The 26,119-nt window shown below is 49.5% G+C and overlaps 9 protein-coding genes across 9 annotated transcripts; 3 read left to right on the top strand and 6 right to left on the bottom strand.

Annotated features, from left to right (window-relative positions):
• Positions 1-173: 173 nt before the first annotated feature.
• Positions 174-3,319, bottom strand: NUU61_004377 (phosphatidylinositol-3,5-bisphosphate 5-phosphatase; the record flags this gene model as incomplete). Its single annotated transcript, XM_056654959.1, has 2 exons — positions 174-2,517; positions 2,583-3,319. 2 exons carry the CDS (start codon positions 3,317-3,319, stop codon positions 174-176), a joined length of 3,081 nt encoding a protein of 1,026 aa, XP_056512986.1.
• Positions 3,320-3,455: 136 nt separating this feature from the next.
• On the bottom strand, positions 3,456-4,977 carry NUU61_004376 (acyl-CoA dehydrogenase family protein; the record flags this gene model as incomplete). The annotated part of the gene is made up of 4 exons (XM_056654958.1): positions 3,456-3,961; positions 4,021-4,110; positions 4,169-4,396; positions 4,485-4,977. The coding sequence occupies 4 exons, from the start codon at positions 4,975-4,977 to the stop codon at positions 3,456-3,458; spliced, it is 1,317 nt and encodes a 438-aa protein (XP_056512985.1).
• A 293-nt stretch (positions 4,978-5,270) lies between these two features.
• Positions 5,271-7,631, bottom strand: NUU61_004375 (putative protein kinase; the record flags this gene model as incomplete). Its single annotated transcript, XM_056654957.1, has 1 exon — positions 5,271-7,631. The coding sequence occupies one exon, from the start codon at positions 7,629-7,631 to the stop codon at positions 5,271-5,273; it is 2,361 nt and encodes a 786-aa protein (XP_056512984.1).
• A 1,247-nt stretch (positions 7,632-8,878) lies between these two features.
• Positions 8,879-10,498, bottom strand: NUU61_004374 (amidohydrolase; the record flags this gene model as incomplete). The annotated part of the gene is made up of 1 exon (XM_056654956.1): positions 8,879-10,498. One exon carries the CDS (start codon positions 10,496-10,498, stop codon positions 8,879-8,881), a length of 1,620 nt encoding a protein of 539 aa, XP_056512983.1.
• Positions 10,499-12,331: 1,833 nt separating this feature from the next.
• On the bottom strand, positions 12,332-12,815 carry NUU61_004373 (uncharacterized protein; the record flags this gene model as incomplete). The annotated part of the gene is made up of 2 exons (XM_056654955.1): positions 12,332-12,408; positions 12,545-12,815. The coding sequence occupies 2 exons, from the start codon at positions 12,813-12,815 to the stop codon at positions 12,332-12,334; spliced, it is 348 nt and encodes a 115-aa protein (XP_056512982.1).
• A 700-nt stretch (positions 12,816-13,515) lies between these two features.
• On the top strand, positions 13,516-16,939 carry NUU61_004372 (DNA-directed DNA polymerase delta POL3; the record flags this gene model as incomplete). The annotated part of the gene is made up of 3 exons (XM_056654954.1): positions 13,516-13,902; positions 13,960-16,142; positions 16,201-16,939. The coding sequence occupies 3 exons, from the start codon at positions 13,516-13,518 to the stop codon at positions 16,937-16,939; spliced, it is 3,309 nt and encodes a 1,102-aa protein (XP_056512981.1).
• Positions 16,940-17,307: 368 nt separating this feature from the next.
• Positions 17,308-18,388, top strand: NUU61_004371 (uncharacterized protein; the record flags this gene model as incomplete). Its single annotated transcript, XM_056654953.1, has 3 exons — positions 17,308-17,379; positions 17,500-17,661; positions 17,786-18,388. The coding sequence occupies 3 exons, from the start codon at positions 17,308-17,310 to the stop codon at positions 18,386-18,388; spliced, it is 837 nt and encodes a 278-aa protein (XP_056512980.1).
• A 1,103-nt stretch (positions 18,389-19,491) lies between these two features.
• On the top strand, positions 19,492-20,512 carry NUU61_004370 (uncharacterized protein; the record flags this gene model as incomplete). Its single annotated transcript, XM_056654952.1, has 2 exons — positions 19,492-19,770; positions 19,916-20,512. 2 exons carry the CDS (start codon positions 19,492-19,494, stop codon positions 20,510-20,512), a joined length of 876 nt encoding a protein of 291 aa, XP_056512979.1.
• Positions 20,513-23,418: 2,906 nt separating this feature from the next.
• On the bottom strand, positions 23,419-23,863 carry NUU61_004369 (acyl-CoA-binding protein; the record flags this gene model as incomplete). The annotated part of the gene is made up of 3 exons (XM_056654951.1): positions 23,419-23,535; positions 23,621-23,695; positions 23,789-23,863. 3 exons carry the CDS (start codon positions 23,861-23,863, stop codon positions 23,419-23,421), a joined length of 267 nt encoding a protein of 88 aa, XP_056512978.1.
• Positions 23,864-26,119: the final 2,256 nt, after the last annotated feature.

Raw genomic sequence — 26,119 nt, 5'->3', positions numbered from 1 at the left:
GTGATCTATGGCTTAGAATGAATGAAAGCACGGAAGGGTTTACTTGGTATGGTGATTTATGCAATGGCATTGGAATCATGACATAGATGCACTCGGGGTATCATTCTGGCAAGAATCTAACGCTAAAATACTTCCAAAAATGTGGAAATGAAAATGAAAAAGAGCTCGCGGCATCACACATCGACCCGCTGCTTGAAAAGACTCTTGCCTCGTAGCCACTGGCGATACCGTTTATATCTCTTCTTTTCATAGTCCTCACCGACAACAGTGAGCCCTTCCTCCGAGACATTCAGAAACTCGGCATAATCAGCCATGTTCTCTTCGGCATTAGTTTCGAGAGTCGACTCCTCGACATTGCACTTATTCGCATACTCGAGCAGATCGAGGTTGGGACCGTGCGCACGGAGCGAGGCAGCAGTCATTTCATCCTCGGACGTGACGACCAGAGGAACCTTGAGCGGGTGGTTGATGTAGCGCTCATACTCCTCGGCCTCGGTAGCGGTGACGGATGGATTGAGGGAGTCCGTGACCAGTTGGCCGAGGGTCCATTGGGCGATTTGAGCTTTGCTGGGGGTGGAGGAGGTGCTGGGCGGGTGGATGGGCGGAACGCGAGAGGCTTGGGACAATTCAAACGCCGGCTCTTTGATGATTCCCATAGAGGGTGCTCGCTTCTCCGACGAGGGAAGCTGGTGGGCCCATATGTGGGCGGATTCGGGGAGTGCCTGCGTAGGCCCCGAGTAACGACGACGGTTGTCGGAGGGTTCTTGAATTTTGACGCTGCGCTGCGGTGGACGATCGCGCTGCACCTGGTCGGCGGGGATGCGAGGTACGAACGGGCTGAGGTCGGGTGCTTCTTGGCTTGGCCGGAATGGAGGCAAGTAGCGGAGAGTTGAGTTCATTTTGTAGGAAAAGATCTTGGAGAGAGTGGATAAAGCAAGCGGTCGGTAGTATTCCAGCCAGTAGTCGTCGAAGCGCGGCAGCGGTTCTTTGGGACGAGAAGGCAGGGGGGGCATCTCTCTTTCTTTCAAGTGTTCTGGCGTGTACCAGGAGATGTAGTTGGGTCGCTTTTGCTCCAAGTAGGATCGGGGATCGGCATGGTGTAGGTAATAGTCGGTGGAGAGGTCCCATAGCATTGGGGAACCCTGTGAGAAGATGTAGTTGCCAAGGAACAGATTGTATGCCTCCTGGCGCTGGGCATCCAGAAACGAGTTATTGTAGTACCGCTTGAAGCTCTCCACCATATCGCGCGAGTGACTGCTCCACTGGTTGATCTTGCGATAGGTGGCCATGGTGTTGACCAGATGGGATCCGCCGTACTGAATGGCAATGGTATCTCCATGATCATGCCACATGTTCGTGAAGAGATTGACCGCATCCGTGTCATACTCAACTGTGGTTTCATCGATGACACCAAGCGCATGAAGCTGGTAGCCCAAGGCTCGCTTGCCAATGACGAACTGCGCCGCATTTGTGCGGTCGAGACAATCGATGCAGTTGGTCCTCGCGACGCCGTTCTGGAGCCGCAGGCCCGATTCAGCATCAAATTCGTTCTTGAAAAACCCGGTCTTGGGCATTATATCGCCTGCAATCCCCTCCAGTGTCTCAATGACATTCTGGTCTCGGCTTTTCGCCGCACGGCTCATATCCCAGGCTTTGTAGATAAGCTTCTTGTCCGGTGGAAGAAACTGGTTCAAGTAGTTCACTGCGTTGGTGAATTCCTTAAGCAGTTTCGACTCTCTTGGCGTTCGCTCTCGGGACTTGACCAGATTCAGGACATATATGGGAGCGCCGTATCTCTCAAACAAATTGTCAAAATGAAGTGCAGCTGCCGAGTAGAACGGATCCACTAGATTCAGCTCAATATCCGGCTTCGGCGACACCCCTGTGTTCTCCTGCGTCCAGTACAACGGTATGCTCCCCCGGTGTTGGACATAGGAGGTGTAATGAGGATTGGCATGGAGGATTGGACCGGCGGAGTGAAATGATGTCGTTGTTTGCTCCGAGACAATCTGTTCGGTTTCCACATCGTTAGCCACATGTCCCAAATCGTTCGCACCGCGCTTGAGAAATCGTGCGCCTGCAAAAAACCGGGATCGGCGAGCAATAATGGCGATGTAGACTAATCGCCCATATACGCTCATTTTCGACTGGTCCACATAGCCATGGATGATGGGAAGACACCACTCGTAAGGATTCTTGAGGGTGGCCGCCGCAGGACTGAGGAGGTGATGGTTCCAGATGAACATGGTGTTGTGGTCCTGTGTCAGGCGCTGGGGGAGTCCATCCTGGTGAGCTTCGCGTTCCCAGCAGATATTATCTTGAAGCGAGCGAGTGAGGTCGTAGGAGTGGCTGAAGTAAAAAGACCGGGTGAGGTCAAGATTGTTCAAAATGGCAATATATCTGGCTTCTTCTGGGTGTTTGTCTGTTTTGAGCCGTGAAGAATCCGATGTTGTCAATGAGATCAGCTCCGTGTCGTCAATCTTATACACATTGTGGCCACCGAGCATGGCCACCTGGCTCCTTTGGTGACCAAGAGCATATAATATGCCCCCGTAAAGCGGATGAAACCGAGCAAGGCCCACGCGCTACACTTTTGGTTCAGGCCACCGGAGCTCTTGTTGCCGTCGTCAATGGCGTCGAGCAACTGAACCATCTCCCGCTTGGTATAGACCATGTCATCCTCGATGATGCTCAGCTCGCCCGACTCGGACGTCCGGTCAATTTTCAAAATCCGGAAGCGCGTCTCAGCGAGGTTGATCCCGACCATATAAAACCGAGTGGCAGTCTCGTAGAGTGTGAATTTGTGCATGCGATTGATAGCCTCGTCTTCTCCGCTGTCCACCCCCGACCGGTGCTTCTGCGCCGACGTGGGTGACGACTCCCGCTCAAATGAAGTCGCGACCCGTGGCTCCTCGTCCTCCCCATCACCTTCCTCATCCCCGATCTGAGCTCCAGATGGTGGGTTATAGGACAAGGGAGGAAACTCCGACGCGATCGACGGGTCACTGGCCAGTCCATTATCATTCGGGGTTTCCAGCTGCGATGGCGTTCCGGATCTTGCTGGGTGGTTTGATAAGGATGCATTCGACGGTTCTGGGTTTGCGCCCGTGTCTGACGTCGAATTGGTCGGTTCAGCCTGGGGGATAGAGAGGTGCTCGAACACCGGATCGTGAGACACTGGCCCGGCGAGGGGCACATCATCAAAGCTTTCCATTGCTGTAGGAACAGCAAGCCGATGACAATGTGGTGAATTTATAGCCACATCGCCCCCGAGAGAGGAGAGGATGCGCTGGATGTTTTGTCGGGGAGCTCCCCACATGACGTCGGCCGCTTGGGCCACTTTTCGCGTTGATCTGCTGTCTCGCATTTGGCTGTTCCACACTTCTATTTCCGCTATGGCTGCGCTAATGAAGATATCATTTAGATCTATCTTTTAAATTCCTCATTGATACCTTCTATACCTTCGACTGTCTCGTTTCAAGCGCCTTTCGCCGAGTCCGAAGAGCTTTGGTCTCCTCCTGGAGCGCCAGCCCCATCATGATCTCCTCGCTGCCGCCCCCAACCACATGAACCCGGGCGTCACGGCTGATCTGCTCAATTCTTGCCCCTTTCCCAGCCTTGTTATACCCAGCACCTCCAAGAATCTGCTGCGCTTCACGGACGCTCTTCTCCAGCGCCCTCGTGGACATGACCTTGAGCAAAGCGGTCATGCCACCGATCTTGACATCGTCCACGGGTCGGTCCTTCGTGAGCTCGAGGATATTAACGAGCTGTTCCATGAACGCGTAAGCCGGCTCGATCATCAGCCCAAACTTGAAGATCTTGGCTTGGATGGCTTGCTTCTGGATTAGAGGGGAGCCGAATGTCTCGCGCTGAATGGCGTAGTTGAAGGCGTCTTCGGCGCACACGCGGGCCAGCCGCAACGATGCGCATGCGAGTGCGAGCCGTTCGGGGTTGAAGTCTTGAGCCAGCCATCAGTGGTCGCTTGTCTACGAATTTCTCTTCATTGGATGCACTTACTCGACATGATCAGCAAGAAGCCCTTGTTTTCTTCGCCGATCAGGTTTTCGGCGGGGACGCGCACATCGTCTAGTTCGATGAAGGTAGATCCTGGGGTAGTGTTAGCAGGGGCTTGTCACTATACAGATCTCTATCAAGGGAACCATACCGCTGGCGTTCACGCCAGAATTAAACATGCGCCTGCGAGTGACCCCAGCAGCAGCCAACGGAATGACAAGCAAGCTAATCCCCGACTTGCCCGGACCACCAGTCCGGACAGCAGCAGTGCAATAATCAGCCCAGAGGCCATTGGTAATCCACTTCTTTGCCCCATTAACAATGTAATGATCACCGTCTCGTTTGGCCGTAGTCGAGATATTAGCGACATCCGAGCCAGCTATAAGAAGCGAAAAGCAAAGCATCAACACAGTCCTCCGAACAACATCTTCAAATCCAAAACCACCGAGATATATGAATATACTAACCATCAGGCTCCGTAACCCCCAAACAAAACCGAATCTCCCCACGCGCAACACGCGGTAACCACCGACGCCGCTGCTCAGGCGAACCGAACCTCGCAATGGGCGGACACCCGATGCCATTCCCACCCCCAAGACCCCAAGTCACGCCCACGAAACCCACGCGCGTAAGCTCGTCCGACACGATCAGCGAGCACCAGGTGTCCCATTTCTCGCGCGGCACATTGCCCGGCAGCAACAGGCCGGCCGAGTCCTCTTCCGTCGTGAGCGGGTGCACGATGCCGAAGCCCAGCTCGCAGTACCGGCGGCGCACCGGCTCGGGGACTTGGCCTGCTGCTTCCCATTCCTGGGCGTGGGGGGCGATCGAGGTCTCGACGTAGTTGCGTACATGGGCGCGAAGTGCATAATGCAGGTCGGTGTAGTAGGGGTTGCGGAGGTCGAGTTGGGGGAGGAGAGGCTCGCTGTATGGAGCGGTGGGGGCGCGGAGTGCGCGGGCCATGGTGGTTGGGTGCTATGAGAAAAAGAATGGCTTGGAGATGACTTGAGTAAATTCAAAATACGTTTTTTCATCCTTTGTATTTCTACAAGCATTTTTGCGGGGGAAGACGGCAGCTCGGCTGCCTGTGACAAGCTCAGCTCCACCAGACCGAGGCCCGAGTGTCGATCAAGATGCACTTCATTAGTTATGCGGAGGGGGGTATATGTACATTGTATCGTCTTTCATGTCTTTTCTTTTTCTTGTTTTTGTTCTTTCTTTCTTTTCTTCCTGAGTCTTCAATTCATCAGGCATCTCTAGCCTTGCGGTTTGTCGAGTCTCTTGACAGCTTTATAGATCTTGCGCAGATGCTCCCTGACATCCCCACAGCTCCATCGCTGCCGTGATGGCGGCGCCAGCATGCCCCTGATGCACGCCATGAGGGACTCGGCGACCGACTCTCCATCCTGTAGCACCCGGCAGCCAAGGTCAACCTTGTCGGGGAAATCCGTGGGAAAAGATGTGCACTGCGAACGGCCCTGGCTACTAGATCCACGGGTCAGATCATTCAGAACCAGCTGTCGCTCCATCTTCGTGTTCAAGCGGTAGACGATCTCGAACAAAATGACTCCAAGTGCGTAGACATCGAGTTTTTCGTCGATCTTGTACGTATCGAAATAGCTGGACCGCGAGCTTGTTTCGTCCATAGACCCTTGTCCGTTGGCCGGGGGCCGGTAGAACTCGGTTCCCACAACCCGCTGGATGTTGGGACCTTCTCGGTACGGCGTCACAGCCCCCTCAGAGGCAGCTTCGTTCAAATGCGAGATGTCGGCCACCAGTCCGAAATCGCCTATGCGAGGACGGCAGAATTGAACTGGGGAGTTGCCACCAGAATCACAAGAACTGCAGGTATCCGCTGTGCTATCCTCCGGTGTGCACAAGAAAATGTTGGCGGGCTTCAAATCCCGGTGGACAATTCCCTTGGAGTGGAGGTACTCGACGCCCGAGACAATGTCCAGCATCAGTTTCAGTGAGGGCATTATATGGAAACAATGGCGTCTGGGAGGTGAGTTACCATCGCCACATTTGGCTGCTGCCTGGAGGTTTAGGTATGAGCTGAGCGAGATGGGGTGCAGCGACATTTGAATGTGAAGAACCACGGCGGGTGGTAGGTGGCTTGATTGATAGGGGCGGTGCACCTGCAGCTTGGACTGATCCTGACTCAGACCATCGGTAAAAATGTCGTCGGTTCCTCCGAATGTGGACGTTTGTCCATACGAGGAATGGTCGAAGTTGCGAGGAATAGATTCAATGTCCTCGTCGTCATCATCCAGTTCCCTTCCAAAACTCTTTCTAGACTGGCGAGAAGATGTGGTCGCATGGCTGTTCCAGCGCTGTATCGGATCAGAAAAGCCGTTCTCTCCATTTGTTGAAGCTGAGTGGGTGCCAACGGCTGAGTTCTCTGAATGCTCAAAGATAATGTCCATACTTGGTTCCTGCGTGGGATCTTGACTCGGCAAGTCGATTTGTGTGGCTTCGTGCCGCGGGGGCTCTGGATGCTGCTGGGGAGACATGTGGTTTGACAGATGCGCCTGCTCCACCCATGCCCCATAGTATCGAACGATATTGGTGTGTTCGAGGCGGGCAAGCGTTCGAATTTCTTTCATGATGGTTTCCAGCTGATTTTGGCCTCCATATTGCAATTGATCGAGACGTCTTTTGCTGAGGGGGATCTTCTTGACGGCATAGTCCTGTCCGTCAATATGGTTCTTGACGTGATACACCTCGCCAAATGACCCACGCCCGAGAACCTTCAGTTCACTAAACTCAACGGAATAGCGAGACAATTGGTTGTAGGGTGGAGCAGCAGGCGCATTGAATAGAGGAACGCCCACCGGCGAACTACCGAAGAGTGGTCTCGAGGGGACTGGCAAATTCCTGGCGCCGCCGGAGATATCGCCCAGAATATCAATCTCTCCAGTGGACGGGAGTTGTTTCCTGAACATCGCATTTTCGCCCTGGGCACGCCAGAACCGGGTGGTGCTTTCTTCCACATGACTCGTCTCAGGTCTGTTTCGTGATGGTTTTCGCACCAATGCAAGTTCCTTGCCGGCATGAATAGAAGGAGACTGCTTCTGGGTCTCGTTCAAGTTCATCTCTTCAAGAGCTGAAACCCCGAGCAAGTCAAGGTGATCGCGGTAGTTCTGTCTGGTTCCTCCCAGCTCGTCCTTGTCAATGCCGCCTGCGAGGATGCCATGCGTCGAAAGAAACTTTGATTTGTGTTTGTATAGCTTCTTGCCAAGGTATTGTACCTCGGGACTGTGCCGGGTGAATGCGCGGCTTGAGCCTTTCTGGGCATTAAGAATGTCTGCGGCTCGACTCTGACAGTAGAATTCCAACAGGGCGTGCGTCATTACATTTGCATGACGATCCGCATTGACACCGAGTGCGTCTTGCGATAGCGCTGAGATATCATCGACTGAGTTTGTGCCCGTGTCATCTGTAGCATCGAGTCTTTGTGGGACGTTCCCGGTGGTCTTGCCCCTCTTGGGACTTTGAGATTCGGTCTTCAAGTCATTTCGGGGAGGTGATAATCCCTGCTCATGGTCCTCACTTTCCTCTGAGATGGAATCAGAATCTGATGATGAGATCTCTGCAGCTGACCGAAACATGGACATCTTGGTGGGCGATATTCCAATCAAGGTAGTAGAAGCAAGCAATGAGATCTAGATCAGAACCCCGCCGGTGCCATGGAAGATAAAAGTAAACCACTCGCAGAGTGAAGGTTCCAGCAAGGAGAACTTGAAGTCAAAGCAAGAGCATCTGGGCACCGATGATGGAGGGGTGGGCTTGTACTTGATGCAGTAGAGACACGTCGCAATATTCAAAATGATACACACCACAACATGACCAGATCCCAAGAACCAGCTGCAATCTCAAGATGCCACGGTGGGCTTGTTAGGTCAAATGCAGCAAGCAGTAAACATGACCCAAGTCCTAGAAGGGCGATGATTGACTTGGGGTTTCTATCGGATTCCACAATGTCGCAGGGCGTATCAGGTGGGCAGTGCACGACCAGGACGCAAGGCAACAAGATCTGGTCAGATCTTTGATTCAACGTGGTGTGATGGCAGCCTGGTAAGTTCAACCAAAGATGAAATCACAGGCTGCTCAAATATAATCCAGAGTCATGGACTGTGTCTTGTGCCAAGCCGAAGGGAGGCGAAAAGAGTCATCGTTTTCTGCCGACCGCCTTCACGCTGTCAACATCTCGAGATATATCCAAGGCCCAGGAGAATATGTAAATTCTTACCTTGCTGGTGGAATATCGTAGATTAAACAACTTTGTGGTTTGATGTTGATCCCCTTGTCCTTGATGTCTTGTAGCTTACACGTAGTCCTTGTTTCACTGACTCGCCCATCGCCCATTGTGAAGTTTATTCTAGTAATTCACAATGTTATGACAGGGCTGGCAATGTACCCTGGTCATTCTTGTCTCTGCTTCTAATTTCTCTGGTCTCCTTTGAATTATGTGTTGGAGAGTGGCAGTAACAGGATAGATTTGGAAGTGACTTGAGTGTAGAGGGAGAAGAGGTATAAGAGAAAGCAAGAATATGGAATGTAAGCACTGGAAAAACAAGCAAATGCACTGGACCGAGACATGAACAATGGCTCAGTTTCTTTCAAAAGGAAACCAAGAGGAGAAAGAGAAAGAGAGAAAGAAAGGAGAGAGGGAGTTAGTCGAGAAACAGCCATATATACATATGTTCTTGAAATTCAAGACCTCTAAGCTTAGAGCAGAGAGAAAATGATAATAATTACTCTCAGTAAATTAGATTGACCCAGGACAAGAAGAAATAGACAATCTTTACTTGTATTTGCCTGACTATTTCTCAATGGAAGAGACTATATCAAGAACTACTTACTATGCCTCCACATCATATACCTTCTTTCCAGCGAACCATGTCTGGGCAACTCGACTGTGAAGCAATGTCTCCGGGGTCCAATCCGTCTCCAGAACCACGAAATGAGCCTTATACCCTGGCTTCAAACTCCCTGTCCACTGATCAGTACGGCAAGAGTATGCCGCTCCTCGAGTAGCCGCAGTAACAGCGGAGGCAAGCGACAACGCATATTCCTTATTGACAGTATCGGTCATCTCGGGGATTCTCGCAGATCGGCGGGTTGTTGCGTTGTATATATTTGGGAGGGGAAGATGCTTCGCAGTAGGTGAATCAGTGCCAAAAGCTAGTGGTGCGCCTCCCTCGAGGAATTCCTTGTATGCGAAAGCGCGCTGGCAGCGGTGGGATCCAATGAGACGGGGCCACGCCGTGAACCCAGCCGGGTCGGAATGAACGGGCTGGACCGAGGCCGTGATGCCTAGTGCTCCAAGGCGTCGTGCATCTTCGATGGTGGTTAGCTCGAGATGTTCGATTCGATGTCTCCGTGCCGGGCTTGCAACGGCCGCGAGGACATCGATTGCTTGCGTGACAGTTCGATCGCCGATCGCATGGATCGCACACTGTAAGCCGGCCGCATCAGCCCGCTGCACAACGGCCATCATGGGATCTCTCGGCCAGATTGGGTCTGCATTCGACTGGATATGCGAGTAAGGCTGATGCAGAGCGGCCGTACATCCATCCACAATCCCGTCTCCGATCAATTTAACCCCTGCGATATAGAGGTTCGGCGATGTGGTAGCGTTGAATGTAGAGTGTAATTCAATAGCGCGATCCACATGATCGAATATTGCCTTCTGATCATCAGAATAAGGGATCAACCAATGGGCTGCAATGTGCACTGGTGGCTGTCGGCGGCGATAGAACTGTTGCAATACATCCCACGTATTTTCATCCATGGCCATGTCCACCATTCCTGTGTATCCGACAGCACTGTAGGCGCTGACTGCTTCGTCCAATGCCGCGAACTTTTCATCTGGTGAAGTAGTATTTGCAATAAATGGCCAGACATAGTCAAAATGGGCAGCCTCAGCCAGCAGCCCGGACGGACGGCCCGCTTCATCTCGATGGATCGTGCCACCAGGAGGATCAGAAAGCGAATTAGCCTTCAGCTCCTCCAGAGCAGCGGTGTTACACCATGTGGAGTGCAAATTGGAGGCTTCAATGAAAATCGGCCGCGGGTCCAAGTCATCGATCATGCTCGCAAGGGCAACACCTTCGGTTGAAACATGCGTCCACCCTTTGCAGAGAATGCGCGGGGCTTTGGGATGGGCTTCGGAGTATTCTTTGATTGCCCGTCGAATTTCATTGAGCGAGTTGCACTGCTTGAGTTCCAGTTTGCGCAGCGAGAGTCCAAAGTGCAGGATGTGCATATGTGCATCGATAAAGCCGGGCACAACCACTCGATTATCCAGGTCGATGACCACTGCGGCATTGGCCTTTGCGCGGACAATCGGCTCATCGAGAGCTGAGCCAATATACAGGATTTGGTCACCTTGAATGATCATCGAGTCGAAGAACCGAGCTTGGCTATCTCCGACATTGGCGTTTGTAAAAATGCGGCCACCCGTGAAGATGGTTGCCATAGTGGATTGTGTCGATGGGGCAGATTTTCTTGTGAGTTACAGAGGAATAAAATTATGAAGCCGGCAGGCCAAACAAATAAGTAATTGACCGGCCCGGTAGCATGGCCCCGCTTTGCTTGACAGTTGACTGTTCAGCTTTAGCAGACTGGCCCTCAGCATATATTTCGAACTACATACAGACAGGGACTTTCTCGATGATACCGAAACAACATTGGACTGGGAGAGCCGAGCAGTAGCTAGTTTCAAAAGAGTTTCTTGGTTTTTTCATGGGCGGAAAAAAAAAAAAAAAAAAAAAAAATTGGAGATATGAAAATAAGTTCGTTCTTCCCCGGAAGGCCCAACAAAAAAAAATGGTAAGACTGGGATTCGAACCCAGGCCCTCGTACGAGGATCAGAAGGGGTACTAATGTTGAAACATTAGCAAGGGTGATATTGGAGAAGATCCAAATTCCTTGAGTCTGACGCCTTGGACCAACTCGGCCATCTTACCCACTTTATGAAAGGTTGTCAAAAATTTGTTTTATGAGGTAATAATTCCCACCTGATGTTCAATCTCGAGTTTTTGAAGCCAGAAAAACAAGGTGAAATTTTAATGCCCACAGTAATTAAAATATCAAAGATAATGAGAGATGTTGATTTTCTATTGGGGTGGCGTTTCAAAATTTTGTCTTTGGTACGGGGAATGATTTAAGGGTTTGATTTGTGTTGCGTGTTTGGCCTGTTTGGCATTGGAAATGTACTCGATGGGCTATTTTAACCCTCCCTTATGATGTCAAAAAAAGCGGTTGTTCTCTCGGCATATTGGTGGGATGGCCGAGTGGTTAAGGCGGCGGAGTTCGTGCTCCCTTCTATCTTCCCCTAGTCGACACCACGCTAACCCCTCCCCAGCTTAAGGACTCCCGGAGTAATTTCTGGGCATTTGCCTGATTTCCGCTGATTGAAAAATCGCGCGAGTTCGATCCTCGCTTCCACCAGCATCTTTTTTTTTATTTCTTTTCGTTCGCCTCCCAATGTTTGCTTCCCTGTATTTGTTCAAGTAATAGAATTGATCCACTCAGTCTGGTTTGCTTGCATAGTGATCGCCCATATAAAAAGAAAGGGAAATTCCCAACTCTGGTCTACATACAGTAAATGACAAAATTATTTGACTCAGATGGAAGAGCCTCATCGCTTTAATAGTCTCGAAGCTGTTGAGCAACTCAGTTTCTGTCATGGGGGATGAAACGGCTTATCCTACACTCTACAAGACGGACAAGGTGGAGGAAGGGAAAAAAGCTGGAGAGTGAATGTATGCCATATCAATACCATGCAATCCCACATACTCCAATTCCGCACTCCCAATGCGATCCCTCCCAATCATTAGTTCATATGTCAATAAAAAAATCATTGCTCAAACACGAGCTTCCGGTAGCACCTTGATTTCTCCAATAGCCTTTCCATAATACCAGCGGCACAGGTTATCCAGGACCCCTGCGTTATGCTCCCTCAGATCGTAGAGCTTGGTACTTCGCACAACGAGATTGCTGCTGTCGAAAATATGCTCGAGCATGCCAGGGACCCATTGCGGAAAACAAGAGGACCTTCAGAATTAGATTGCACGAGTTAGTCGTTGTTTGGCAGTGCCTTCGCTGCAGGCTAGGACAACTGACGGGTGCCACTAGGTGGGGACGAATAGACTTAGCATGAAGTCGGGCCTTATGAGCTTTATAGTTGCCTTGAAGTCGCCTCGGAGCAGACGATCATCGCCGACGACAAGGTTCTCCATTAGACACTTGACATGCGGCAGTGGAGGGCTCGGGCCTCCGGCGGGACGAGGCCATGATTCGGGATTGGTCAAAGGCAGGGCGATGCCCGAAGCTTTCCAGTAGAATCCCGTTTAGAAGAGATCCAGTTGATACTGCCCCAGCTATCTAGGTGTAAGAAAAACGAATTATCCGGCGCAAGGTGAAGGAAACAGAAAACAAGATACATACGATAGACTGTAACTCCCAGGGGGCTCCATAGGCCAATAGTGGTCTATGTACCACTCAATGAAAGAATGCACACATCGTACATTTCGATAATTCTCCAAGGCTGGATTATACGCCCTGTTTGGGCGCTCAGAGTCCGTCAAATCCTCAAGTCCCCCTTCGTACCGACCAAAAAAGGATGGTTTGCAGTTGGATTTCTCATCCAAGGACAAGGGTTGTCGCAGAATTCTTGCCTTCTCGCACACGTCGGATTCGGCATTATCGATGATCTCCATGGTGGCTTGCAGCACGCGACGGTAGCTATTGCGTACCTCGATTTGCCTCAACTCTGCTTCCGAGGTCGACATAGTGATTGGCGTGAAATGTTTAGGGGGAGAGAGAAAAGCACCCGAAGTGATCACAGAGAGAAGGCAGTTGTGATAGAGCAAGGTTGCCAAGCAACAAGGGGCCAACCAGCGCGCTCTTGTCGACAAGTGCATCGGACATGAGAGACGTGGGCAAGATTTTGCTTGCAATTGCTTTGAGGGCAGAAGAAGCATGCAAGGGTCGGAGATCTGGGAGATAGCTTATGATTTCATGCTTGTTATCAGCTTGGAGACCTCAAGTTTTCATTCCCTAGTCATTTTTACCTCAAATTCTCATCCCTCCGTTCATCAGAGTGCTGTCCATGGCCTCCATGTAGGGCTTGATGGCCACACACCCTCGATCATCGACAGTTGCCTAATCCAACTCCTATCCAACCCTTTGGCCAGTGAAGAACTAATATTCACACTATTTTAGTGGAACAAGAATTTTGAACCATGAAATCCATTATATAGCCACTTTGGGACATAATTGTGCGCGCCCAAGTCCCGAAACTATTGGGTGGGCACGTGACACTTCACGCGTAAAGAGCGTCACGTCACGTCCGAGGCGCGAGGGCGCGACTTCTAGTTGCCTTTAACGCCGTCCGACTTCATTATTCTCCCCCCTACTTTACAGTGCTTCACATTTCATTTGGCTTCTTCGACTTCAGCCCACGCACCTGCCTTGGGTTCATGAGTCGCCATGCCGGAAGCTATCCCGCCTCAGAAGCGGGTGTTGAGCGACGCGACCAACAACCCCCGCAACACCATGCCTCCCAGCGCGTTGAAGAAGCGAAAGCTCGACAATGATCCCTCAGCGCAGCCCATGCCATTCTCACAAAATAGCCAGCGAAAGATGTTCGGCTCGAGCCAACCACAAAAGAGCCAATTCGAGGAAGAGGTCTTGGAGAAGTTGACGCAGGATATCGGGGATCTGAAAGAGAACAACTCGGAAAAGGATCAGCAATGGGAGCGTCCGCCTCTTGGCGAATTTGACGCGACCAAAGAAAATATTTGTTTTCAACAGATCGACGCCGAGGAAGGGACACTGCGGAGTGCGCCAGCAGTCCGTCTGTTTGGTGTCACTGAGGTAATCTTCAACCTTCGCCGTGAATTTGACCGAGCTTGTGACTAATGACTACATTAGGCAGGTCAATCGGCTTTACTTCACGTCACCGGGTTTCAACACTACCTCTACATCGCTGCCCCGGTCAACTTCACCAAGGAAGATTGCGAGCCTTATCGGGCCTTCCTCGAGACCAAGCTTGGCCAGAATTCTCCCATCATTCAGTCGGTCCAGATCACCATGCGCGAAAATATCTATGGATTCCAAGGGAACCAAAAAAGTTGGTACCTCAAGATTACCGTGACGGAGCCGAAATGGTTCAGCCGACTGCGGAGTGCGCTGGAAACAGGCAGTGGAAGCATGAACTATAAAGGCCTGTGGAGCAACTCGGATGCAGGAATCCTCACCTTTGACAACATCCAATACCTGTTGCGATTTATGATTGATACGGGGTTGTCTGGCATGGCATGGGTTGAAGCCAAGGCGGACAAATATCGTCTGTTGGCACCGCATGAAAAACACTCGACCTGCCAAATCGAAGCCTGTGTTGACTACCGCGATATGGTGGCCCACCCGCCTAACGGAGAGTGGGCAAAAATGGCTCCACTACGCGTCTTGTCCTTTGATATCGAATGTGCAGGTCGAAAGGGCATCTTTCCTGAACCTCACATGGACCCTGTGATCCAAATTGCCAACGTCGTTACTCGATACGGAGAGGCAAAACCGTTTGTCCGCAACGTCTTCTGTCTTGATACATGCAGTTTAATCGTCAACACGCAAATCTTGGAGTTTGAAAAGGAGGAGAGGATGCTCATGGCGTGGCGTGATTTTCTGGAGAAGGTGGATCCCGATGTGATCATTGGTTACAACATTGCGAACTTCGACTTTCCCTACCTGCTGGATCGCGCCAAGCACCTTAAATGTACCCAGTTTCCGTACTGGACCAGACTCAAAGGGTGCAAGACAGAGGCCAAAGAGGCCAACTTTTCCAGCAAGCAGATGGGAAATCGAGAGACGAAAGCGACTAACACCGACGGACGAATCCAACTTGACCTTCTTCAGTTGGTTCAGCGAGACCACCAGCTGAGAAGTTACACTCTCAATTCCGTGTCCTATGAATTTTTGGGAGAGCAAAAGGAAGATGTGCACCATACGATGATCACCGAACTTTTTAACGGGACTCCTGACTCCCGGCGGCGACTGGCAGTCTACTGCTTGAAAGACGCCTACTTGCCACAGAGATTGATGGACAAGTTGATGTGTCTGGTAAACTATACTGAGATGGCAAGGGTCACAGGAGTGCCCTTCAACTTTCTTCTCTCTCGAGGTCAACAAGTCAAGTTCATCAGTCAACTGTTCCGAAAGGCTTTGGAGGAACAGCTTGTGATCCCCAATGCCAAATCACAGGACGAGCAGGATTACGAGGGTGCTACTGTCATTGAACCTGTACGTGGATATTACGGCGTGCCCATCGCGACCCTCGATTTCGCCTCGCTGTATCCCTCCATCATTCAAGCGCACAACCTATGCTACACCACTCTACTTAACAAGGCCAGCGTCGAGAAGCTGGGTCTCAAAAAGGACGAGGACTACATTGTGACGCCCAACGGAGACATGTTCTGCACCACCAAGGTCCGCAAAGGTCTTCTGTCTCAGATTCTAGAAGAATTGTTGGGTGCGAGAAAGCGCGCGAAAAAAGAGCTGGGCGTGGAGACGGATCCGTTCAAGAAAGCCGTGCTCAACGGTCGTCAGCTTGCTCTGAAGGTCAGCGCAAACAGTGTCTACGGTCTGACCGGTGCCACGGTTGGCAAGCTGCCCTGTCTTCCCATCGCCAGTAGCACTACGAGTTATGGTCGTCAGATGATCGAAAAAACCAAGCAGGAAGTGGAAGCCCGCTATACAATCGCCAATGGTTATTCGCACGATGCCCAGGTTATCTATGGTGATACCGACTCGGTCATGGTCAAATTCGGAGTTACTGAACTGGAGGAGGCGATGAAGCTTGGCCAAGAGGCTTCGGAATACGTTTCGTCGAAATTCATCAAGCCTATCAAGCTCGAGTTCGAGAAGGTGTATTTCCCCTATCTTCTCATCAACAAGAAGCGATACGCCGGTCTATACTGGACCAACCCCAAGAAGCACGATAAAATGGACACCAAGGGTATTGAAACCGTGCGGCGTGATAATTGCCTGTTGGTTCAAAACGTCATCGAGACCGTGTTGAATAAGATCTTGATCGACAGAGACCTCGATGGCGCCCAAAAGTATGTGAATTTCCCCTTTGGCTTGATATTCCCCTCCGGTACTAACATGGCCATGCAGCTACGTCAAAGCTACCATCTCGGATCTCCTCCAGAACAAGGTCGATATGTCGAAGCTGGTGATCACTAAAGCGTTGTCCAAGAAGGACTACGCCGCCAAGCAAGCGCACGTCGAGCTGGCCGAGCGCATGACCAAGCGCGATGCGGGTTCCGCACCCACCCTTGGTGACCGTGTGGCCTATGTTATGATCAAGGGCGCCAGTAATTCAAAAAACTACGAGCGGTCAGAGGACCCTATCTATGTCTTGGAAAACAATATCCCCATCGACACCAAGTACTATTTGGACAACCAACTCGCCAACCCCTTGGGCCGAATCTTCGAGCCCATTTTGGGCGAGAAAAAGGCCAGCCAACTGCTTACGGGAGAGCACACGCGGTCCATTTCTGTTGCCGCGCCCACACTGGGTGGTCTGATGAAGTTTGCCAAGCGGACTCAGACCTGTATGGGCTGCAAGAAGCCGCTCTCGGGCAAAGAGGAGATGGCCGGCGCCGTCTGCGAGAACTGTCGTCCCCGGCTCGGCGAACTGTACACCAAGACTCTGACCAAGGCGTCTGACCTGGAGGTGCGCTTTGGACGTCTGTGGACCCAGTGCCAACGGTGCCAAGGCAGTCTGCACTGCGAGGTGATCTGCTCGTCTCGGGACTGCCCGATCTTCTACATGCGGATGAAAGCAAAGAAGGACGTGGAAGATTCCCAGAAGGAGCTTGCCCGGTTTGACTTCGATTCAGGGGCATGGTAATGAGCTTTGTACGATGTGTGTTTCTTTGGAATTTTCTGGGTTTCGTGTATGAGACAGTCTTGCGGGAATCAAAGGCTGAGTACGGGTGTTCAGGAGGACAATAAGGCATTGTCAATGGGATTGATGAAAGAATCAAGAGCATTTTCCGGCTCCTTAGATCGTACAAAATATAAGAGGAACTCGTCCTCCAGTTTTCAGAACCCGTAGAATGTATCCACCTTGTATACTTCTTATAATTTGGAGCTCGCCCACACCCGCATCGGCCGCAATTCTTGGCGCGGAGCAGCTCCATCTTCTCCGCCGATCCCTGCACGATCTGCGCTCCGAATAATCCCAAGATGCTACCCCCCGCCGACGGTCCCTCGATAATGAATCAACCGATAGAGAGTGCAGACGGCAGGGGTCATGGCACGAATCCCACGCCTATCCAATGGTCAGAGGTATGTCGCCTGCATCGTTTCTTGTGCTGGTGAGCTGGTGTGCGGAGAAAAAAAAACAATGGTCCTAGCAAGGGTCCTCGGACTGAGCGATGGCTAACCATTGGAATCGGTCACGTTCAGATCTTCTCCCGACACGAGAGTGTCCTCGCCTCGCACCTCGAACTGCTGGACTCGGTGAAAGGGCATATTGCGCCGGACGGAGATGCATTCCGGACGGTGTCGACGATGGCAAGGAAGACGGTGCAGGCAATGGGTCAGTTGAAGGTTGTACGGAAACACATGGTGCGTACTCTGTCCATACACTCTGCTTTTTGTAGTAAACTTGTTTGAAGAGGAAACCGCGACTGACCTGTGCTCTGTCCAGGCAAACCGTAAGTTGCACCCACGAGACCTCCCTCTGACAGAGAGAACCCGAAAAAAAGCGACCAACCTTGGAAGATACATGGACCTAATGGCATTGCTAGACCATGTATCTCGTTCTGCTGCTACCTCGAGCTCGTCCGGCATGAACGCTCACCCGACCCCGACTCCCCAATCCACCGACTCAGAAGCCACTATCCGGCGCAAGCGCTCCAGAGCCGATCGACAGCACGCAGAAATCACTCAGCCTGAAAATGCAACCCAACCACAGTCGCACCCCGACTCCACGGATAAGCCGCGAGCCCCGAAACGCAAGCGCCCGGCCGCTGCTGCTACTGCTGCCTCGGCGCCCGGTGAGGACGCGGCGCGCAACATGACGCCGTCGTCGTTTGAGACAGAAGACATTTCAGAGGAAGTGCGGCGACGGCTACGCATTAAAGAAGAGCGGCGCCGGAAGGAGGGCGGGGGCACCAAATCGGAGAAGCGAAAACGGGATAGTTTGGCATCGAACGAAAGTGCCTCACCGGGCTCGACGAAGCCGAAGAAAAAACGAGTACGCAGGGACAGTGATCGCAAGCGCGATGGCGATCTGGCGGGAATCGAGGCAGATGGGAGAAAGAAACGACGGAAGTCGCAAAATGGGAGCTGATTTTGGGGCCAGACAGCTGCCCGGTTTCATTTTACACTGCGCTATGAATTATAAGTGTTCTATTTTAATACTGTGAGACGCCTCCCCAAGCTGTGTTTTCTGGCTGAGCATCTAAGTACTTAGAAAGTGGTTTTGGAGTCCCTCGAGTCACGATCCCATACAAAACCAACAAAGAATACACCCACCTCACAATGACATTATCTGCCTTCCACACCCCATATTCAGGCCGATCCCAATCGGGCGGCGGCACCATCACTGCAGACGAACCCTGGTCTGTTGGGCCCATCCATGGATCAAAAAGGGCATCCATGAATGGTCTCGGGGGCCTCTTCTGGCTTAGAAGTCGACTTTGTTGCGATATCTTTGTGGTCTTTGTCGAGCCGCTTTGTGTTCAACAATAGCCCATGTCTTTGATCTGACGCGCTGCAGAGCGCCATGATATTCATATAGGGCTAGCTAGCCCCCGAAGCGCCTTCCATACTTTGCCATACTTTTGGACCTGTTCGAATACCGTGGATATTGACTACTCGAGCCGTGGCATTTCTTGCTCCCTCCGACGCCCGATTTAGTGCATTTCCTATCTAGGAGCGGCCCTTCAGAACTATAAAAGCACGTCGCTGGCGCCCACCTCTCTTCCCTCCTTCACCTCTCCTCCTCCCTTCATCACCAAGGGGGATCCCATCCATCTCATCTTGGGGGGTCACGATCATCTTTTCTCAGCAAGTCCTCATCACTCCTGCGTTCCCATCAGAAGAAACCATCCCAGCACTCGTCCCTTGGGGGCCTCACCCAAGCGTGCCAGGATACCTAGGTCCCCTTCAGGTGGTCGGACTTGTAGGGGGTCATCGAATTCTCGAGATAGCTCATTCGGGTGTTTGGTATCTTTTTGTCTGAACAAAAAATCGGAAAAAACCGACAATATTCTTAGCTTCTTCAAAGATATATCAAGCTCTTGGTGGGAGTCGACGGAAGGAGGTGGGATCCTCTGAAGTGGAAATCCGATTCCTGTGAGTGTGGGCAACTAGAGACCCTCTTGGGCGACGCTTTCTCGGGGGACGAAGGGTTGGGTCCATCATCATCTTTTTGTCCGTAACCAAGCAAAGATGTCCCACGGTCATCCAGGGGCGTCTTTCGGCGGGCAGCCCGTATCCTCCCGCATGGGCAACGGTCTCGCGTTCAGTCAACCGGCCGGGTTTCTTCGATCTCAACCCACTCACGGCCCGGGACCGATGAACAACGGAGCTGGGGGCTTTGCTCGCCACAATCGATACCACCGAAACAATCAGAACAGCCAGTACGACAATCGAAACGACAACCGAAATCGCAAGAACAACAAATCGAATCAGAACGGCGTCCTTAGCGGTATCCGGACGGGAACGGTGGTAAGTATCAATTTCCTTTCCTTGGTTATTTGAGAGATTCATAGTTCTGACCATGTCATAGGCGCACGCTCGCAAGGGGAATCAAGTAAGTCGACATAAATCTGTCGCAATGAAAGGCTTCAACCGGGCTGACATGCGAGCTCAGGGCCTCGGCTTCAGCAACCGGCGAGACAACGATCAAAGTCACCTGCAGGTGCCTCGCTGGAAGCAAAATCAAGCCCAAAATCAAAATCCACGGAACCCGCAACAGCAACAAGATCCACAGGGGAACCATCAAGCCCCGAATCAAGGCCGCAAACGTCGTGGAGGGCGCAACCGCCGGAACCGCAAGAACGTAAGTATCATTGCCCTCGTGGATGACCTTGGTGTTGACCATATCTGCCAGTCACCACAAACCTCGGGGTTCAACCACCAACAAGCAATCAACCCATTTGACCCGACTCAACTTGAAAATTCAAACGTGGACGAACTTCCAAAGAACGATATCGACATGCTCGACGCACCAGCATTCATCGAACCTGTAAGCGAGACTCCCCTTTCCATCTTGTGTGATTCATTTCATCTGAAGACCAGCTTTACTAACCCTCTGATACAGGATCCAGACGTGGATATGCCAGACGCTTGGCCAGCCGAGGCACGTCCACTTGTCGTCAATCTCACACTATACATCGGAGAAGAGAAGAAGGAGCTTTGTTTCAATGACATGAGAGCAGAGATTGAGAGAGCATTGACCTGTATGTAACATCGCCCGTCCTGGCCAAGGTTTTTACCTCGCGTGCCACCAATCGTTCCACGGCCGCAGGATGTTTCCCTTGGCTCCGTGGCAACCACATCTTCCCATCAAAAAAGACCACGGCTCGAATGAGGGGAAAGTGGTTTTCTTTTTGAGACTGTTATTTATTCATGTACCATGACTGTGTTTATTTGAGGACCAGTATGATATGATATGATATGATTGGGGTGGACTTGTACTTTTTTTGTGTTAGGGATGCTTGATTTGTACATTTGGTGCATGTATGTCGTCGTCTTCATCTCGGCTTATGGGTCCTTGCGAAGCCATGGTCGCGAGGGAAACCCTGGGCATCGTGGTACCGGGCCACGATCCACAACTGTGGGGAGATTGTTGGCACCAGATTGATTGATGTTTGTATGTCTAGGTGTTTTGATTTTGAATGGAACATATTTCTATTTTGATTCAAGGCTGCGTTTCAACCGAGACAGTGTCACTCGTTATTTTTTTTCCCCCTGTAGATAAACTATGGAACTGAGCAATGGCCCACTTCCAATCTTATGCTTCCTTCTCTGGCATACCCAAACCACATTCTTTGAGAAATCTTAACCCCTCTCTCATCCAACTTGGGATACTTGTGCAGTGCAAAGAAATCCAACCAAAAATTGCGAGCATCAGTATGATCTGGTAGATATTTGCGTAACAGCTCTTTCTATTCCTTGTCCTCCTGCCCTAGACTAATCCCTATGCAAATAAACTCCCACTAAGCCGGGAAATAACCCCAGGATTCCTAGTCCAGAATTCCGGTCAAATTACCATTCTCAATCATAATATTGATGTTAGTATGGTCACCGTAAGTAAACGTATCGGGAGCCGCAGTTAGCATCCGCTGGCGCAGTTTAGAGTGAATTTATCCTAGAACTTTGGTTAAGGCCAACGACATCTCAGCCTATAGCTCACCGTCGGACAAAAAGTGGTCTATACCTAATACTATAGCTATTCGGAAATAGAAATACAGAGTATATTAGTTGTCCCCTAATACTTTCTATCCGGTCTAAGTAAAGCTCGCGAAGCTGTAGTATATACTCAGCGGTCTGTTTGGCGATATATTCTTTATCTTCCTATAGTATAATTGACTAAAATTCACTTAATAGTTACCCTCGAAGTCGCTTAGCAAGAAGGAAGTATACTCCGTTATCTTCCTACTATTCCTCAACGAGTTTAGGTATAGGTATCGAAGTTCTTAATACCAGAAACTAGATATTAAAGTTTTCGAAGTTGGGTAGTTCGATAGACCGCTCTTTCAGAACCAGGTTTGAGCCCAAAGCCCACACCCCTCGATTGCTGACCCCGTAGAACAGCTTAATATGACTCTTGTAACGACACCCGTCTTGACGTGCTGGTGACCAGCTACAGGCTGAATAGGTATTTTGGGTGATCATCTGGGAAACGAAGTATATGACTTTGAAAGAACCTTAGGGACGGCATACAGGTTGGAGTTTTCGCAGTTCTTATATAGAAAGGTCAGCCGTACCTGTAAGTGCTCCACAATTTGCAATATAAAGCAGTGTGGAGTGTGGATCGACTACAGGCAGGACACAAATATACACATTTCTGATTTTTTTATATCCACAACAGAGTGGTGGTAAAATGGCATTATAATGTAATGATTCTACGTATTGCCCGCCCCTCCTGGCTTGCAATCTGATGTAGCATACTCAGCCATACCTTGTGTACTTTGCGTATTCTCGTCCCTGCCATCGGCCTCGATTCTGCATCTTTTAGCTAGGCGGCTTACTAGCGCCTTTGATCCGGTGGATAAGCTCCTATCCTAGTTGCAGATCTGCAACTAAAGTCTAGATATATATATAGGCTTACAGCTAATCTCCTTGAGCTATATTTAGTGAGAGGGCGAATACATTATAATATACTATTATTGTTCTGTTTTGTCCTATCCTCGTATTACTTTTTTCTAGCTGTCGGTGTCTGTACGCCTCTCGCTAGGGGAGCAAAACGCAAAGTGGCAGATCGAGTCAGAGAGGTTGGGGGTCGGCGCGAGTGCACTTAGGTCTGTCTCCGCGACATATGGGTCTGGTTTCCCATAAATGATCAGCGTGACGTGCTGGGAAAGATGGGTCACTGAAGGTTGTTAAAGACCTAGATATTAGGCCCCTGTCGACGACATAGATCTACTAATTAAACTATATATATATATATATATATTTTCTGTAGGTATTTACTATATGAATCAAGAAGATCATTATAATATAACAAATTATATATAAAGGAGATCCGAGGAGTGCTCAAAATAAATACTATAGGAATTCTATAGAAATCAATCAACGAAGTTAAGAATTCGTTCGTCCTTTATGTATTTTACTGCTTTCCCACATTAATCAAGAATCTATAGAGAAACTAAATAGGATAAATCACAAGGCATAGCTAGGTTGTGTTCATCTTAAATTTATCTTAGAAGACCATCGGTTATTCAGTCATGCTCAACTTGTTATCTACTTAAGCTTCATGGGCTATGTGTCTTGACATCCTATCCAGAATAGGAAATCTTAAACGGGGCGGCTGGCCTAATGGTAAGGCGCTTGATTTCGGCTCAAGAGACTGCAGGTTCGATCCCTGCGTCGCTCAATTCTTTTTTTATCTTTGTTTTCTTAAAAAAGTATTTGACTTCCTCTATCTATTTATTACCAGAGAGAGAAAGTGTTCTTCTCCCTAGCACATAGCTGATAAAAAGCATCACTTCAAATATATTGTCAGGATCAATATTTGTTGTACCTTAAACAGTTTATGATAACACACCTTATTTACACATGCTATTTATTCAAAATGAGCAGTTGCTAGATAGTCTAATACTATAGAGAATCTATAGTATTTCTTTCACCCTTTAGGGATTGACATGTCCCTCAAAAGCCATACTTCTCTTTCAACTCATCGACCAGCTTAATGTACTGCTCTTGGGCCTCCTCAGCAGTGAGTCCCTCCTCGACACGCTTCTTCCATTCCGCGTACTTGTATTTGCCCTATAATGACGAACCATGAATATATGAGCGATCTGAATTGTCTCAAGAGAGGGGTAAGGGTAGGTAGGGGGAGGGGGTAATTTACCGCAAAGTCAAAGGCACCGGGCTGTTTGGCCGCGCTGAAATCTTCGCCGGTACCAACCTTGTAGAGACCGTAGAGCTATGAATTCATCAATGTCAGTGACATGTGTCAAGGGAAACAGATTTTTGATCATATATTTGACGGGTTGCAGGCAGATAGATAATAACGTACTTGGAGCATTTCCTGATCGCTGGGCTTGGCCTTCAGATTCTTCACGTCGGCAGCGGCTTGCTCGAAGGTAGACATGATGGAATTGATGGCGGTTTTTGAGGGAGATGAGTTGAGATTCGACGTGAGTGCTCGGGGTAGTAGATGGTTAGAAGATGAGGGAAGAAAACAAGAGGCGAGGTCACGTCAGATGATTATGGCCTCACGGGAATAGGCGGGGCTAGGGTTGAGGGGCAGCCAGGTGGGTCATTCGGCTCGTGATATAGATCTAGCTCGCTTGTGTAAATTAGGTGATATAATTCATTCAATTAGTCTGGGGGTTACTAGCTAAGTAAATAGAAGGCTATGTATTAATATTCTGGAATATATTCAAGCAAATATAATCCTTTCTTATTATTTACAAGGAGCGAAACTACAGTAAAGGGGCGATTCGCTTTAAAGCAATCCTCGCTTATAAAAGAGACCTATATCCTACTTGAATAGATTCCAGAATATTAATACATAGCCTTCTATTTACTTAGCTAGTAACCCCTCTCCCGTTCCTAGTGCCTCGTGTTCTATATCCCTATTCCCTGGCTCTTTTTTCTCCATCAGTATTATATAAGTGTCTCCAATTCCCATATCCCAAATAATTTTCGAGCCCTCTATTTCACTTTTAATATGTTGCAACAGTAATAATAGTAAAATTGAGAGGTATCCGAGTTAAAATAAAAGGATACGTGAGAAATTATAAGATAATAGACGGGACTGTTGCTATGTAGACTAAGACCAAAGTTCCCATAAGTTCCACCCTCTACCAGGCCGCAGTATCCTTACCTTAAAGAAAGAATAAGGTAAAATAGATAAGGCTAGACGCATATAAAAATATAACGCCTACGCTAGAGAAGATCACCGATAGGGAATCAATAATCTCGCGAGGAGTTAGTAGGAAGTAGAAGAGAAGGAACTGAAGTATAAAGAGAGAAAAATAAAACAGCCTAAACACTTTAGTAATAGCTATAACCATACAGCTCCAGAGATCCTAGGTTCCAATAATAGCCATAGCAGCTAAGTAGTTAATATATTACAAATTTTTAGGCTATAGAAAGCACTAATATCGATAATATAGTTCAACAGATCGGTCAGCAGTAGGGCGAGATTACGTTCTACCGAACTTATTATAGCCTCCTTAAACAACTACAGGATATTATTGTACAAGCTATCCGAGATTTGCTTCGTCTTTAGTTCTAACGACCTTTTATAATACAATGGTTTCGATTTTACCACGCAGATTACTGATTATTTATGAAAGTCTATTCAAGACGATGAATAACCCTGCCTTGTTATTTCTTCTCTTTCCATTTAATCTCCTGGCCCGTATTTGGATCTGCGATGGTTTCTTGGCGATGGAATCTTGTGTGGTTGCATGCATTTGCTGTATTTTCATGATTCCCTCTCTGTTGATGGGATATAGGTTATGGGTGATTGGTATGTTCTCTTTCTACATGGTGACTTGAATTCTTGAGCACTAAGTAACTTGTTGATTATTGGCAGTTGATCACGTAGTCGTTATTGTTTGAATTGGCCCTCAAGTAGCTCTAAACTCCAAAGCATCACGCCCCCCTATTATCCTTCGGGGCGATCCTTGTCTTTGCTTCTAATTAAAAGCAAATAAAAGTACAGACTGACTGGCCCCTTTCCCACAGCGAGGGTCCGTAGTAAATGGCAATCTCTGAAAGCCCCCCCCTGGGGTTATAATAAGATTGTCTAGTTGCTGCCACTCTTTGAATATGGCACTTACGTACTCTAGGGCCTCCATTCCTTTGAGTTTCCAAATCTTTTGGTCCTGTTCTTCCGCCTGCTTATCGCTGGCTGATCGCGATCACCTTCACCCTTTTTATCGTTCTTGTTTATGCTCTACCGCCTGATCAAATCCTAAATAAACGCGACGACAATCTTGGACTTAAGACTCAGTACAAAGCTCCCGAAGTTCTAGCTGGTATCTCGCGCCGAAAAATCGAAAAAGGCGGAATTTCCCCTCCCTATAAATATTACTATAACCCGTCCGCCGGAGAGGGCTCCATAATTTAGCTAATAGGTACGGGCTTTGACACCAAGACGCCCGAGTATAAATCATGGAACTCTAAGCCGAGATAGATTATCGTTGAGAAAGATCTTCCAAATGATGCAACCACGGAAAAGGACGACCCTCAGGGCTATAGGACTTATATTGGATCACTGTTGTCTAGTCCGAAATATGGTGTCTCGAAGAGGTCATTTATTGTGATTGTCAAGACACTGTTGTTAGCCACGGATGCTATCACCCTTCGTTATATCGACAATTTCATTGCGACC

The sequence above is a fragment of the Penicillium alfredii genome (genome assembly GCF_028826965.1).
Source record: "Penicillium alfredii strain IBT 34128 chromosome Unknown utg000005l_segment0_segment0, whole genome shotgun sequence".
NCBI classification, from domain to species: domain Eukaryota; kingdom Fungi; phylum Ascomycota; class Eurotiomycetes; order Eurotiales; family Aspergillaceae; genus Penicillium; species Penicillium alfredii.
This window is presented reverse-complemented; position numbering and strand designations above follow the sequence as displayed.